The sequence below is a fragment of the Bufo gargarizans genome, chromosome 8 (assembly GCF_014858855.1).
Source record: "Bufo gargarizans isolate SCDJY-AF-19 chromosome 8, ASM1485885v1, whole genome shotgun sequence".
Lineage (NCBI taxonomy): Eukaryota > Metazoa > Chordata > Amphibia > Anura > Bufonidae > Bufo > Bufo gargarizans.
The window spans coordinates 51,905,665-51,922,846 of record NC_058087.1 but is presented as its reverse complement, the minus strand read 5'-3'; the positions used below and the strand labels follow the sequence as shown (position 1 = coordinate 51,922,846).

Here is a 17,182-nt window from a genome sequence, read left to right as displayed (position 1 = left end):
GTCTCCTCTTAACAGTTGTGTCTGCTGCTAGAACTCTGTGTGGCATTGACCTGGTCTCTAATCTGAGCTGCTGTTAACCTGCGATTTCTGAGGCTGGTGACTCGGATGAACTTATCCTCCACAGCAGAGGTGACTCTTGGTCTTCCTTTCCTTTGTAGTGCTTGATGGTTTTTGTGACTGCACTTGGCGACACTTTCAACGTTTTCCCAATTTTTCGGACTGACTGACCTTCATTTCTTAAAGTAATGATGGCCACTCGTTTTTCTTTACTTAGCTGATTTTTTCTTGCCATAATACAAATTCTAACAGTCTATTCAGTAGGACTATCAGCTGTGTATCCACTTGACTTCTCCACAACGCAACTGATGGTCCCAACCCCATTTATATGGCAAGAAATCCCACTTATTAAACCTGACAGGGCACACCTGTGAAGTGAAAACTATTTCAGGTGACTACCTCTTGAAGCTCATCAAGAGAATGATTGAGGGGGGAGTTTATCAAATCCTGCACTCCACATTTCTGGATTCAAAACTTTACAAAATAGGGCTATGTGACTTTTTGGACTTAGGGTGGGTTCGCATCAGTTTTTTTTACCATCCGTTTAACGTATAGAAAAAAAACTAATGCCATACAGTAGGATCCGTTCACCATAAAGTTTCATTGTAAAGAAAGTATATGTTTTTTTTACTGGACTGTGCAGGATACAAGAACGTGGTGTGCTTCGTTTTTTTTTTTATAACGTATATGTCAAACAGAGCCATAAAACGTGATGTGAACCCACCCTTACTTGTGCAAAAATGTTGCAAGTTTGTGTTTCACCACTGGCTTTTTCAGTTCAAATACTTTATGAAACAATTACCAGCATTTATATAGCTTGTAGGTTAATTTGAGGTTTAAGGTTTTTCAACTTTCCAACTTATTTATACTGATGACCCATCCCCTCAAAAGGTCATCAGTATCTGATAGGTGGAGTTCTTACACCCAGGACCCCCGCCGATCAGGAGCGCTGCGGCCTTTCACACCTTACCCTAGGCCAGTTACATCACATTTATCAGTCACATGGTCTAAGTGCAGTTCATTTTGATTCAAATAAATAGAGTTGAGCTGTGATACCAAGCACAGCCACTGTTCACTGTATGGCACTGTGCTTGGTGGAGGAGACAGCGGCGTTCACAGGAGCACAGTGGTCTTCTCAAATGACACCTGGAACCCTTGCCGATCAGATACTTATGACCTATCCTGTGAATAGGTCAGCAGTACAAAAGAAGTCTAAAAACCACTTTAATCCAGTTGCACAGTAGCATCTACTGGTAACAGGATGGATGTTTCAGTATGACATGAAAGACCACCACTGTCCTTGTGAACCAGTTGATTTCTGTACCTATGGCCATCAGTAATGTAATGATTTTGGCCGATATACTGTTTAAATTATGCTACGTGTCAAGAGTCCGTGATTTATAATGATGAGAAGCTACTGTAGCATGTAGTAAGTACAAACAACATCTTTGCCATTTTCATATTTTTCTTTTTATTATTTATACATTACTTATCCACAATATAAGCCATACATAACACATACAGAAATGGGTATCTGGTGGACGTATCACTCTTGAATTTCATACCTTCTAATAGATACACTAAACATACCGGCATGTATCTTTGGTGCCAACCTATGTTTGATGTTCTCCAGAAATTTTAGTTAGTATGCCTGCACCTACAGTGGTCAGAGAAGCAGGACTGTTACATCAAAACTTATTTTATAGGAGCTCAACATCATGACGGCAGCGAATAGTAAGTGCATATGCCACTATTTTGTGGGCTTTTTAGGGAAGTATTACTTAGATACTGCATATTGTTTGTGTACAAGATTGTGGCATTAGGTAGGCTGTATATTGAGGTGTTGTTGGTTTTGTTTGGTGCTATGGCAGTGTTTTGTGAGAGAAACAGTATAATTTGCAAGGGGGGCTGTACATTACTTGTTTCCAAGGGCCCATTTTTTTTATTTTTATAAAACCACCTTTTTAAACTACCTCTAGGAACACCTATGAGAACGTTTGTTCATAAAACATGGATACCCCTGGAGCAAGAGTATACATACAGAGTTTACACAGACAATACAAGTATAGACATAAAGCAATAGAATAGAATGTAACATAATTTTCTTTGGTTCTCCTAGCTACAGTGCCTGGAGGTAAGGAATAGTCACTAGCCCAAAAATAAATGTTTGGTACAGGTAAAATAAAATCCATTCTAAGATTCTTATCCAACACGTGTCTCACTGTTTACTACTATTCTCAACTTGACCGCCATTATGGCTACATACATAGGGGGACATTTATTATGAATTATACGCCACTTTTATTAATGTTGCAGATTTTGCAGTGTTATTTTGCGGCAAAATCTACAACGTTTTGCTACTCACGCCACTTTTCCTGAGAGCAGAGAAAGGGGGGCCTAGGGTCGGCGGGGAAGAAGGTGGGCCGGCAGGCCAGTCTCATTTCAGTTTTTGGTGTGGAAAATTATCTAAATATACACCAGCGAGGGAGCTGGCGTACATTTTAGTATGTCGTGCGGCCTGCTGGAGGAAGCCCCAAAGTTATGTAGAGGACTGCACCTCCACATAACTTCCACTGGCAGCGCAAAGGGACTAAGACCAGTGTCTTAATAAATGTCTCCCATAATCTCTATCAGTTTCTCTAGCTTTCTTCCCATTGCCGTATTACCTCTTACATACTGTATTATATACAAATACATATCTTTTCTTCCATGTCAGTCTAGAGTTTAACCTTCAAATTTGCTAGCCATATACTTTAGGGTCTAGTGATGTAAGTTTTTTAGTCTTTAGAATTAGTGATTTTTTTCAGTAGCATTGCAGAACAGTACAATAAAGAATATGATCACTTCTATATATGAGACCATTATAATAACATTTATTAGTAGGCCTTGAATATCCTAGTTCCAGGCACTTATAGCAGACATGGCTGTGTACATAGAGCAGGGATGGCCAACCTGCAGCTCTCCAGCTGTTGTAAAACTACAACTCCCACCATGCCCTGCTGTAGGCTGATAGTTGTAGGCAGTCTAGGCATGCTGGTAGTTGTAGTTTTGCAACAGCTGGAGAGCCTCAGGTTGGCTATCCCTGACATAGGGAGTCATTTAATAACTGATATACGCCAATTTTCTGGTGTATATCTGGCGCAAATTGCAGAGCAAAAGGTAATTTGCGCCACAGTCTGTTTTACCTTCTCACGCCAGGTCTAAAAAAAGGGGGTGTGTTGGCCTGTCTCAATTATCATTTTCTATGCCTTTTTAGGTATAGATAATGATCTAAATATAAGCCAGCAAGGAAGCTGTCTTACATTTAGACCGGCAGTGGATACTAAGTTTTGTAGAAGCGGCACCTCTTCATAACTTTGGTGAATCCCCCTTGAGTGCAAGGTCTTAATAAATGACCCCCATAAAGTTTGCTGCTGTAAGCTAGGGTTTAATCCTCTTGATGTAAATGAAGCAGAAGGAGCCATTGCATTTGAAGAAGGCTTTGATCCTTGTTTCATCTCTGGCTGAGAACAGGTTTCTGGAAGACAAGTACATTGCAATGACACAAGTGCTATCTAATGACTATTATTCTCTGTATTACATAACCCATCACCCAACCTCCACGAATCTCCAGAGTTCACAAAGTTCAGTTCCTCACAGGGGTTCAATATTCCATTAACAGGCTGATTAATGAACAGGAGCGATAACTATTGTGACTGTTGCTTCATCAGGACACATACAAGTGGCACTATACAAGTAAGGGTGGCACTCTTTTAGTTAGTTTCCTTCTAATTGTTATATCTTTTCATCAGCCAATTTATCTAAAAGTTTTAGCCATACTTTAATCTATGAGTCTTACAGCAAAGACGCGGTCCAGCTTTCTGCTCTTCCCATTTGGATTGCGTTGTGTCAGGGAGCCGCGGTAAAGTGCATTACGTTCAAAGGAACCATCTGTGAACAAAACCAGAGACAACTGTGTTAATAAAAAAAATATAGAATCGCTACCAGACTTTACATCTCAATGCTTGCTGGTTACCATTTAGTCTGATCTTTGAAACCTCACTTAAGCTGGTCATATACATTAGATATATATATATCGTCTGAGCCTGCCAAATTCATCTGGTTTGAGCATTTAAAAGGGTTTTTCCAAGATATTAACACTGATGACCTATCCTCTGGATAGGTCATCAATATCTGAATGGTGGGGGTCTGACACCCGGGACCCCCACTAATCAACTGATTGAGAAGGTACCGACGTCCCTGTGTCAGTGCAGCTGTGCTTGTTATTGCAGCTCAGCCCCATTCACTTGTATAGGTCTGAGCTGCTTTTATGCTAAACGACCGATGAAGGTGTTGTCACAAGCCTAGGAAAAGCTTTGAGAAGGCCGCGGCACTCACAGGAGCACTGGTACCTTCTCAAACAGCTGATCGGTGGGGGTCACTTGTGTCGGACCTCTAACGATCAGATACTGATGACCGATCCAGAAGGATGGGTTATCAGTAGGGTTGAGCGAAGCATTCAAATGTATGTGCTGTGCAGAGGTGAAATTAGTTAAGTCCAAGTGAGACACGAGACTTCAGTGAAGAACTTTGGACCTTCATTGTACAACTTGAAACCCATTTTAAAATAGCAATGAGAAGTCGGCTTTGGTACCGACTGGTACCTCGGTACTGAAGCTGACTTTGGATTGCAATTTTAAAATGGTTTCCAATTTGTACAATCGAAAGCCGAAGTTCTTCACTGAGAAGTCTTGTGAGATGGGTCTCCGTACAACATTCAAATGAAGTTTTGAACAAAGTGCCTTTGGATCTATGATCTAAAGCATGCTTCACTCAACTCTAGTTATCAGTTATAAACTCTCAGAAAACCCCTTTACTGTCTATGGCATCTTCTCAACTTTCCACCGGGGAGAAAAAGATCAGGCATGTTCAATTTCGATTGCCCGATGCTTTTGTTCTTTGGGAGATAAGCCATTGCCAGAGTTTCTCCCCAATTCCCATTCACTAATTACTATATGCATATGTATCAGAGGATAGGGAAAGATAGCTGTGAGCCACACAAGCATTCGACCAACAATTATCTAATGTGTATGGCTAGTTAAAAGATGTCTACCTTGTCCCACTCTTTTATCTGCAGACTTTGTTCGCTTTATGAAAATTACTGATACCACTTCTTGTTGAAAGCCCCCCCCCCAAACACTATGCCATAATACACCCCGCTAGGAATGTTGAAATCCATACTCCATCCAACATCTTATTAGATTGTCTGCAGATTCCACCAATTGTGGCAGGGTCCATTAATATTGATCTAATTGGCATGGGCAGAATTGATAGTGTATCTTTAAAATTCACAGTTGCCTTTGGACTTCCATGCTTGTGTATCACCAACTTCAGCACTTGTCCATCTATAAGTACCTTGCCATTACCTTTTTATATACCAACAGGTATTCTGACAAAGAGCCCCATGGAAATAAAGGTGTGACCAATGAGATGTAATTGTACAACTATTGCTATAAATCAGTTGTACTTCATTCCAACCAGCAATTGTCATAAAGAAATAAAAGAGAATGATGAAGATGTGATGACAGCAATAATCACAGAGATAAGCGTCTATGAAATTAGAACATTATAGGAAGGTTAATTGAAGTCTTGCAGGTCAACCTTTCCAGTTAGTTTATAACTAATGTTTAACATCAGAATAAAAACTCTGGGTCAAGAGGCCTCTTTATCTGTGAGTGCAGAAAGACGTTCAATGCATGTCACTTATAGGGAGGTGGACTTGTAATGTTCATCAGCTACTAAAGCCAATCATAGAAATTTTGAGACTAACAGAACAAAAATGTGTTTTTGTAAAATATATAAAGTCTTTCTGATGACAGTATTGCAAATAACTCCCCTCTAAACAAAAGAAGACTTTCAGTAAAATGCTAAAATCTAGAACACGACGTTAGTATCAGAAAATTAGTGACAACCATCTACGGACTGAGTTGGGTTTTTATTTTATGTAATCTCTAGATCAGGTTTTCATAAAAAAATTGGTTCCCTTTGGTGTGTGTGTTTGTAATAATTGTCTTATTCCAATGATTTGTACCTTCTCATACAGAGTCCATATATAAAGGATTAGCTTAATCTTATTGGAAATTCATGTGAGAATTTCCCTGTTGCATCTTCAAGTTCTTCAAAATATGTCACATCTTGTAGGATAGCACTCTTTGTTTTAATAGACACAAAACTACTACTCCTAGATCTTTGCAAACAATACTAAAGTTCTGCAGTGGGTGTGGACACACTGTACCACTGAACAGAGCTACTCATGATGGCGTTGTCAAAGTGGTCCCCTTGTATTCAGCCTTTCACCCTCTTATGAGGATCTGAACTGCATGCAGGGGTCACCAGGTCTCTACTTCTAGTAATAGTCTCCATTCAGAGGCTGCTAACCAAAGTTCAAGAGACACCAAGCATGGCACCAAGAGAACAAGCAGAAGCATGTTCAAATTGTCAGAGGACAAGCTGAGGTCAGGACAGGCAGAGTTTGCGTAATATGATAAAAACAGGTAATAGGTCCGGGCAGGTGGCAGAGGAACAATATGGTTTGTATGCACAGGTCAGGCACTGGTTGTCACAATACACAATAGTGGCAAGCCTTTGCAGGAACTACACAAGCAGATAACCGTTTCCTCAGGTACCGTCAATCAGGCTTGATACATACAAATATATATATATATATATATATATATATATATTACCCCTGCCTGTGCTAAGATATATTTTAATCAACCAGACTCTTTACTCTGAATATGAATAAGAAAAATGATTTACATGTAATAAAACTTTTTTTCTTTAGAAGATAGCATACTCACCAGCCATATCCGTGTCAATATTAAATTTTCTTCTTAGAGCCTGCTGCATTGTTAGAATCTATTGGAAAGGGCCAATAAATAGAGGCATTAAAGGGTTGTCCAGAGTTTTTAATTTCTACACCAGCATGGAATACATTTAGGAACCCTGCTCCACACCACTCTTTTCTTGCTCCCTTCTTCTCTTTACTGGTCTTCCAGTCCCAGTTTGTCAGCTTCTGCATGGACGGGTTCATGTGCACAGCTAATGACTGGCCTCAGCGGTGATGTCCCTAAACAGCACGTCACTTGGGGACATATCACGGCTGAGGCCAGTCATTGACTTCAGTAACACAAGTGAACCCGTTCATGCGGAAGTTGACAGATGGAAGACTGGTAAAGTGAGGCAGAGAGCCAGAATGGAGCAGATCCGTCTTCAAAATGCTTTCAGTGTTACTATGGCACCCAGGACGCTATTAAAGTCCTGGTTGCCATAGTAGGAGCGGGGAGCGGGGGAGCGGTATACTTACAGTCTGCGCGGCTCCCGGGGCGCTCCAGAGTGACGTCAGAGCGCCCCATGCGCATGGATGACGTGCCATGCGATCACGTGATCCATGTGCATGGGGCGCCCTGACGTCACTCTGGAGCGCCCCGGGAGCCGCACGGATGGTAAGTATGCTGCTCCCCCGCTCCCCACTACACTTTACCATGGCTGCCGGGACTTTAGCGTCCCGGCAGCCATGGTAACCACTCTAAAAAAGCTAAACGTCGGATCCGGCAATGCGCCGAAACGACGTTTAGCTTAAGGCCGGATCAATGCCTTTCAATGGGTATTCATTCCGGATCCGGCCTTGCGGCAAGTCTTCAGGATTTTTGTCCGGAGCAAAAAGCGCAGCATGCTGCGGTATTTTCTCCGGCCAAAAAACGTTCCGTTCCGGAACTGAAGACATCCTGATGCATCCTGAACGGATTTCACTCCATTCAGAATGCATTAGGATAATCCTGATCAGGATTCTTCCGGCATAGAGCCCCGACGACGGAACTCTATGCCGGAAGACAATAACGCAGGTGTGAAAGAGCCCTAACTACAACTTATTTAAATATGGTTTGCCAGAATGTATCAACTAGGCAATGTCATTAATCATATTAATAAAATACTAGTGCTGCTCTGGCCGAACACATTGGTATGCTCGTGTGCTCTACCGAGCACAATGGAAGTCAATGGGAGAACCTCAGGCACCCCCTGCTCGGGAAAAAAAGAGGGTGTCTGGTTCACATTCTGCTCATTTGCATGTCTTTCCCATATGCCCATGTTTATGCAAATTCGTTTTTTACATGACAAAACTGTATAGAAAGGTTATTGAATATTATGTTAGGACAATCAGAAACTTTTTGCCTCCCTAATGATATTGATCTAGGTGCGCAGGTCCATCCAAGCCATCCAACACATCTGAAGTAACTTTGAGGCTTACTGGCTCTCAGTCAGATGAGAGCTGGTTTGGAATGTCTCATAGTGCACCAGGCTGCTATTGTAAGGTGTGCTGACTAAGCTTGTCATCTGTCTCATGGATAGATTGATGGCTTGCATATACCTGGCTTTTGGCATATAGCCTTTGTGTGGTTGTTTATTGTATGTCATAGATAATAGGAGTCCAAGATCCATCCAGCCATCCTCTTAATGCTGTTTCCAAACCATTTTGATGGGGTTTCCATCAATTTCTAACCTTTTTTGTGAACCAGACACCCTCTTCTCTTCAGAGCAGGGGCTGCCTGGTTTGATGCTCGGGTCTCCCATTGACTTTCATTGTATTAAATTGTACTCGAGCACCCGCAGTATTCGGCCGAGCACTTGGATGTGCCGAGCATAGCAAGAGCAGAGTAGCAAAGCCGTGGCTGTTTCCGTAACCCTGGCCGCCTCATATTACGGGTATTCCAACCTTAGCCATAAACAGATAAGATAGAAATATCCCTTGAAGTGATGCTTTGTGTTTCCCTAGTAGATCCACAGCATTTGCACAGATAATGTCATTCTCCACTCCACTAATGTCATTTTCCAGAAACTGTAAATACATTTCTAAATGATGTCCGCTCAAATATTTGATATGAAAGTGGGCTAACCTTGGCTTCACTGGGTGTTGAAGTAAGGTTTTGCAATTCTGGTGATGAGGAGCGAAATGGCTCTGTGCTTCTGGATATAGCAGAGGCGGTCGTCTGGTGGATAGGGAAAAAATTGTAAATAGGGAAATAATTTTAGCACAGCAAAAATATTAATTCTACAAATAATCTTGTAATATAACACTATAAAGGTGCCATGCACACTAGAAAAAACTCAGCTGACCCACTGATTTCCATAGATTAGACCAACCATCTAACACGTATACAGGTCACCCGATATCGGCACATATAGAGGGAACATGCAGCAGTCTCCTCCACAGTATGGGGACGAGCGATTGCTACTCCTCACACAGGTTTATTGTTTCTGGGCAGCAGATTGCTGTTTACGCAGCACAAACTGCTGTTTAGAAACAGTATTGCGGCCCGCAAACAGCGGATCTGCAATATACGGGCACCGGCCGTGTGCACACCATATCCCGGATGCAATCTGGAAGAAGAGGCATGGAACCCCACGGAAGCACTACGGAGCACTTCTGTGGGGTTTCTCTCTATGCCTCGGCACCGCAAAAAAATAGAACATGTTTTTGCGGTGCGGACAGATGACGGTCCCATTCGAGTTGAATGGGTCTGCATCTGTCTGCGGCAACCGCACGGATGATGCCCGTGCATTGGGGACTACAAATTGCGGTCCCTAATGCATGGAACGGCCAGCACACGTTCGTGTGCATGAGGCCCAAGACTGGCCATACACATAAGATAGCTGTTTGGCCATTTTTTGTCTGACAGCTATCATTCCCCATCCCTTCATATAGAAGCAATCATGTTCTCAGTAGGAAGAGCAGGAAGAAGCCACTGACAGACTCCATGGGCAGCAGCTCATCTCTCCGAGAACAAAAGGGTTGAGCAGCTGAAATCCAATTTGCCTGATCCTTATCTCCAACTATAATTGCCAGTTTTACCTGAACTGAGCTCCAGAGTGTCTTCCATAGACAGCACTCAGAAAAAAGATAATATCTTGCTACCCTATTACTCTGAAGCAGCAACAACATACTGTAGAGGACATTATACAGCAGTACTGAAAACTGTTGCTATAAATCCAGCACTGGGACTCCTGACTGGTCTCTGAGCCTGCCAAATCACTCCTGAAGAAGAGGGCTTCAGACCCTCGAAACGCGTTGAGTTCTAAGTTAATAAAATGATTGACCAGAAGCCACGTGTGTAGGCGGCGTTCAATTATTTACATCTCTATATACGATCCTGGCTGGGGGGGAAAATAGTCCCAGGTGTCTTGAGCTTATCCTGGTGACTGCCCCCCCTGTGAAGTGAGCGGATTTGATTTTAATTTTAATTTTAATCCTAATTTTAGCATTTTATGATTCTCAACATCACCACTATAAAGCTGAGGTGTTTTTTCTAAAACTCTGAGCTCTCTTAATAGACCTAGGTGAAGGTCTTTCCCTATGAGAGCTATTCTGTATCTTTATCATGACTAATGACTGAGAGATTTGGCGCCTGGTACGTGTTTCACACTTTTTCTCCTCGGGTGTAAAAGGGCTTCCTTGTCCTCTCTACATCACCTATATCTCTCTACACGCGGGCAAGGGCAATCCTTGACCCTTTGAAGCACTTGAGCTGCCTATCTTGCTCTATAGTTGTGGACGAGCATAACTCCTATACACACATATATATATATATATATTATATTTATATATATATACGGTTCTCTATAGAACTGATTTTTTCGCCCCCTGGCGCCTCTGAAAACCTCTACTCTAGGTACTTATTTTGTAACTCCTGGTCCGTTTTTAAGACCAGGGAGTTCAAATTGCACCATAATCCTCTTTTTGTATTTTTTCCATTCTCCCTCTTTTTCTTACAGCAGCTGCACTCTCCTCCTCTCCCTTCCCGACAGACTTCTAGGGGCAGCTGTTATAATTTGAACGCTCAGTAAGCTGATGACCATTTTCATCTCTACCTCTCTCAATATGGATTTTCATAGTGAATTGAGAGTGAGTGTTCACCATAGAAATCATAAAGGAGGAGAGTCTGTGGAGGAAGCTGCATTTTTCTGTAACAATATACATTACAAAGTTTCTAATGCCCACTTGTTCAATTAGTTTATAGGACAAAAAAAAAATAATGGTTACTCTTTTAGTGAAATTTTATATAGAGTAACATATATCCTGTGCTATATTACCCGAGAGCTGGACTTCTTCTTTGCCTTGTCTGAAGGTGACACAGTGAGTCCTGCTGCACTTAGAGCAGCTATTCTGGATTCAATATCTGACACCTATACAAGAAAAATAAGATGATATAGATTAAAAAAAGAAATACAAAAAATTAGAAAGAGGGGATTCTTGCCTCTCACCTCACTCTCTGCCTGTTGCACTTGTGCCATAGCAGATGCCACACTGACCTCTAATTCTGAAAGCTCAGAATCTGTGGTTCCACTCTGAAGTGCACGTTCCTCCAGATCCTGGAGGTTCTTTTCAAGTCGATATGTCTTATCTGCTACCATGTACACCTAGAATATTAAACATTGGATATAAAGTTGACCAGTTATTGGAGATGATATATTGCTGCAAATGAATATTACTTGCGTGGCATGACTCATTGTTAAATGTTCAAGATGTGTCCTTCCTTGCCTTGCCTTTTGGCATAACTTTTACCAGGATGAGTGTAACAAGATGACCCGTTTTGAAAAAAGATACACTTTTGCATCACTCACAATGTCTGCTTTCATAGTTTTTTTTAAATCTAATGCTGGTTGTAAGAATGTACTGAAACCTGTGCTGACATGACACATGACCATGCTACCTCTATTCATAATATGATCCACTACATCCTATGCCTTACATTTTCTTCTAATTTCTGGAATTCAGCCTGTGCCTTGCCGCTGGCTCCTGGTTTGGTGTAATGAATGATGGGCTGTTGGATCTCACCGTCAAAGGCTTCTTGCATGGCTCTCTCAGTGGCATTTATTGTCCTCAATGTTTTGGCTGTGATATCACAGAGAGCCTGAGCTGCTGTCCTCTGCAGATGGGAGAAGTTACTGTCCATTCAGAAATTCCAAGTGTAATTAAGGTCATGGGTATGTTTAAATGGTCACTAACCTCAGCAAACTTTGCATAAAACAAAAGTATAGATGAATGCAAGAAACCTTGTAACATTTATGTTCCTAAACTAACATTCTCTGCTCTCCGCTCTCTAAGAGTTCATACGATAAGCTGCCCATAGAGGTCTATGGAGAGGGGAGGGGTTCATTGTGCAATAGTACCATCCTTCTATCCATATATCTATTTTAGATACCAACAGGAAATGTGCTTTAATAAATGTATGTTTTTCAGATGTAGCACAGATGTCAAATGTGGGAAATGAAAATGGGGCAATGTTGAGTAGATATGTATGGTATGTGAATCCATATTTTACAGTGACTAACAGCGAAATGCAAAAAACAAAAAACACTCGACTCCCAGTTTCATGTTTCTTTTTAGTTACATTTAAATAGATCCATTAGAGTGAAAGAGATGTTGCTATCCCTGACACTCAAGATGCAGCTTCCCACTAACGTGTTACGCTAAATGGATGAATAGGGGTTTGGAAGAGGTATGGCCCTAAGGGCAGATGGTGGGCTAATTGTCCACATCATCTCTCTCAAGAGGCACTTTGATCTTCATGATGCATCCTTTTCTGTACTGAACATACTACAAGGGACAGAGAGCTCCCATTAGCGGGTCCTTATTGCAAGAGGATGAAGCAATGGGAAGTCTGGTTATTCTTTCTACTCTTTTTCTAACAACGCCCCTCCCTCCGAAATATAAACTTAATCTCAAGTTTAACTATTAAATATCCACTGAGATGTATATATTATAACCACTTGAAACACTTCTAAATTGTGTTTCCCCTTCCCATTAAAAACCCATCACTTTAAACCTGAAGTTCCTCTCTGATTACAATGATCTGATAACGTAAAGGTTTATTCACTGATTCACCAATTCAAGAAATCTACATGCTCGGGTCATCTGAGTTGGAGTCACTTTTAGGATGCATCCAGTTAATGTTTGATTCACTTTCTATGTATGATGTAGTCTTCCAAACAATAACTCTATTGGGCTGCAAGATATGTATCCAAAAATATCAGTCTACAAGAAAAGACTAGATTAATTTAATGTCTGACATTGCCTAGCTGTCCTAAGGTTTTACCTTCTGGGCCTGATCGTCAGTAGCATCCTCATTGGAAAGTTTCACTGTTGACTTGAATTTTGGTCCTTTCTCCTCATCAGAAGAGCCTCCTTTATCACTAAGGTTACTGGCAAGTTCTCCTATCTTTCGTTTAAGTGTTTCTTCCTCCAAGTCTGCATCAGTTTGTCCTCCTTGGCCTGTGGACTAAGGGATTAGATGGTGTCAGGCTTTAAATGGATATTTGCCGTCTTCTATACTGAGCAAATTGGTAATGATTGGGGATTACCTCATCAGACTGCACAGAGATTCTTTCCTCTAGGCGGTTTAGCATGCGTTCAATAGCGGACATGCGTTTGTTCAGATCAGAGATCTGTGACAGAAGGAAAAGGAACTTATTGGGACAGATCCCATCACCAAAAAAGAGTATTCCCATCACCAATTACCTGAATATTTGGCAGAGTCAATACCAGAAAATCATAGAATAAGAATAATTGGATTTGCTTACCACCACAGGAAGCATAATCACAGGTACCAAGAAAATAAAGAGGAAAACACGTACAAACCCTTCAAGCACAGCACAATAATAATTACAAGAGTATTACATTGTTAATATGTTTTAATTCTATTAGATATATGTACATGTATTGCCAAATAGCTGATATAATATACATAATATATATATATATATATATATATACACACACACACACTATTATATACATTATATATATATATATATATATATACACACTATATACATTTTATATATATATATATATATATATATATACAGGTGAAAAATTTGAATATCGTGCAAAGTTCATTTATTTCAGTAATGCAACTTAAAAGGTGAAACTAACATATGAGAGACTCATTACAGGCAAAGTGAGATATTTCAAGCCTTTTTTTGTTATAATTTGGATGATTATGGCTTACAGCTTATTAATCTCAGGTACCCTTTGCAGCCTCAGGGGGTATAGAATAATTAGCTGACTAGAGTGTGAAACAGGTACTCTCCTGACGAAGCCTACGTGGCGAAACACGTGGCGAGGTTGAGGCATTTGGGGACCATCTGTCACCGCGAGCAGCAGTAATATGGGTATGTAATATGGAGACATAGTTGATGTTTAGACCGGCGGACTTACCTAGTGAAAAGCAGTCATCAAGATTGTAGGCTTTGCTTACCAGTTATATAATAGATAACGCCGTAGTCTGATATTCAACTTGATTTCTATATTGAGGAGGGTGAGAGGATTTTTTGGATAATCATGTTAGGGGTTTGATGTGATATTTCCCATTATTGTAAGTTATTATGAATTTGATTGTCACCCGACTCTTTAATATTTTGTGAACCGTGGCTGCATCAAGGTGCGATCTTCCTCCAATGCGATTCTCCGCATTGTTGAGCCCATTTTTTAGAGGCTCGTTTCTCTATATCCCATCCCTTTTGACTATAAGTGATATTTATTGTCTAATGTAATTTAATAAAATCATAAATCTTTTATACAAACAGTATCCTCGTTTTTTGGTGTTTGCCTTATGTTGTGATGTGATGTGTTGTAATTGTGGGGTGTTGTAGGTTTAACAAAATAATACCAATTAAACCATTATCTCATCCTGCAAAAAATGAGACCCTAAGACAATCGCCCCAAAAATGGTAAAGATATGGTTTTCAGAAAATGGAGACAAAAAAACATGATTGTTTTTATTTCAAAAATGCTTTTATTGTGCATAACAAAAATAAATATAAAAAAAAGTAGGTATCACCGCGTCCATAACAACCTGCTCTATAAAAATATCACATGATTTACCCTGTCAGGTGAAAACCATAAAAATAAAAAATAAAAACCGTGCCAAAAATCTATTTTTTGTCACCATACATCACAAAAAGTGTAATGCCAAACAATCAAAAAGTAGTATGTAATCCAAAATAGTACCAATCAAACCGTCACCTCATGCCACAAAAACTGAACCCCTAAATAAGATAATCGGCCAAAAAATAAAAATAATATGGCTTTCAGAAAAAGGAAACACAAAAACATGATTTATTTAAAAAATGCTTTACTATGTAAAACTGAAAGAAAATAAAAATAAAAGTTGACATTTGGTATTTTCATGTCCATACCAACCTGCTCTATAAAAATTGCACATGATGTAATCTGTCAGGTGAACACCGTAAAAAACAAAAACTAAAAACTGTGCCAGAACAGCCATTTTTTAGTTACCTTGCCTCACAAAAAGTGTCCCAAAATTATTCCAGTAAAATCTGCCCTCCAAAATCCATATGGTGTTCTTTTCCTTCTGCGCCCTGCCATGTGCCCGTACAGCAGTTTATGACCACATGTGGGGTGTTTCTGTAAACTGTAGAATCGGGGTAATAAATATTGAGTTTTATATGGATGTTAACCTTTGATGTGTTACAGGAAAAATTTAATTAAAATGGAAAATCTGCCAAAAAAGTGAAATTAAAAAATGTAATCTCTTTTTTACTTTAATTCTTGTGGAACACCTAAAGGGTTCACAAAGTTTGTAAAATCAGTTTTGAATACAAAGTGACTTTAGAATTAAAGTGATCCTTAAAAAAGTGGGGTTAGGAAATTTTCTTAAAAATTTAAAAATTTAGTTCTAAAATTCTAAGCCTTATAAGTAGAGATGAGGAAATCGAAGTTGACGAAGTGGAATTCGATCTGAATTTCAAAAAAATTTTGATTTGCATTGAAATACGAATTTCCTCACGCTTCGTGGTAACGAATCAAATTTTTTCCTAAAATGGCTGCTGCACGTGTTAGGCTACTTTCACACTAGCGTTTTTCTTTTCCGGCGCTGAGTTCCGTCCTAGGGGCTGAATACCGGGAAAATAACTCATCAGTTTTATCCTAATGCATTCTGAATGGAGAGTCCGTCCCTCAGGATGCATCAGGATGTCTTCTGTTCAGTCTTTTTGACTGATCAGGCTTTTCAGAAAAACGTAGCATGCAGTATTTTTACCTCCGGCCAAAAATCCTGAATACTTTGACTGAACGCCTGATCAGGCTTTTTTCCCATTGACTTGCAATAACGCCGGATCCGGCGCCGTGTGTTCAGTCAAAACGGATCCGGCTTTTGCATGTTAAACCCGAAAAGTAGAAAAAAAAAGTTAAAGTCCATAAATGGCGGATCCGTTTTTTCCAATGCATTTTTCCATTGTGATCGAAAGCCTGATCAGGATTCAAATGTAATCAGTTTTCACACGTTTTTCCGGATCCGGCGGGAAGTTCCGGTGTCGGAATTGAACGCCGGATTCAAACAACGCTAGTGTGAAAGTAGCCTTAGGACATGGAGCAAGGAACTCTGGGAACGAGGGATCACCCACAATGCCATGCATGCAGCCACTCAGTAGCCAGCCAGCCCTGTGATGTCACAGACCTATAAATAGCCTCAGTCATCTTGGATTCATCCATTTTCCAGTGTACTTAGTGCAGGGAGAGACGTTAGCAGGCGCTAGGGACAGTGCTAGGAAAGACTTGAAAATGTATATTTTGCTTAATAGAAGTTCAGGGAAAGAGCATTAGAAGTGTAGGGAAAGGATAGGGAGGAATTATTACACAGTATAGAAGCAGAACAGGGTTCAGTAGGGGAGTTTACAGCATGGGTAATAGGAACAATCCTATTACGCCTTGCTGCACTGTCTGCAGATCCAAATTGCCATTATACAGCTCTGTAATTCCAGCAAACCGATCTTGTTATTGGGGTGCATGTGCTGTTTGATACAGCTATTAACAGGGTTTATTACAAGGAAATATTTCTACGTCTTATTTTCCCTTGTGCAGTGCAGTTATATGATGTTCTAAAGCTTTTTTTTAGCTTGTATTAGTGGGAAAAAAGAGCTTATTAGTCGTTGTGTGGTGAAGTGAGAAAATTACAGCCTTTTCTGGCATGTATTAGTTGCACAAAAATATATATTATTTGTTGTTTAGCAGTGCAGTTATATGTTTTAAAGCCCTTTTTGGCGTGTATTAGTGGCACAAAAATAA

The 17,182-nt window shown here is 40.3% G+C and overlaps 1 protein-coding gene across 9 annotated transcripts in view; it reads right to left on the bottom strand.

Moving 5' to 3' along the window:
- Positions 1 to 1,510: 1,510 nt before the first annotated feature.
- The window catches only part of MLPH (melanophilin), an 86,299-nt gene continuing 70,627 nt past the window's right edge, over positions 1,511 to 17,182 (bottom strand). For 4 of the 9 annotated variants that reach the window (XM_044304081.1, XM_044304084.1, XM_044304086.1 and 1 more), the window contains 9 exons: positions 13,456 to 13,539; positions 13,191 to 13,373; positions 11,844 to 12,020; positions 11,356 to 11,511; positions 11,185 to 11,277; positions 8,991 to 9,083; positions 6,897 to 6,954; positions 3,896 to 3,987; positions 1,511 to 3,574 (listed from right to left, as the gene is read on the bottom strand). In XM_044304081.1, the coding sequence (XP_044160016.1) occupies positions 3,551 to 3,574; positions 3,896 to 3,987; positions 6,897 to 6,954; positions 8,991 to 9,083; positions 11,185 to 11,277; positions 11,356 to 11,511; positions 11,844 to 12,020; positions 13,191 to 13,373; positions 13,456 to 13,539 (960 nt within the window). In that variant the 3' untranslated portion in view covers positions 1,511 to 3,550. The remainder of the gene's footprint in view (positions 3,575 to 3,895; positions 3,988 to 6,896; positions 6,955 to 8,990; positions 9,084 to 11,184; positions 11,278 to 11,355; positions 11,512 to 11,843; positions 12,021 to 13,190; positions 13,374 to 13,455; positions 13,540 to 17,182) is intronic. The other 5 variants (XM_044304083.1, XM_044304087.1, XM_044304088.1 and 2 more) reach the window with 5 other exon arrangements.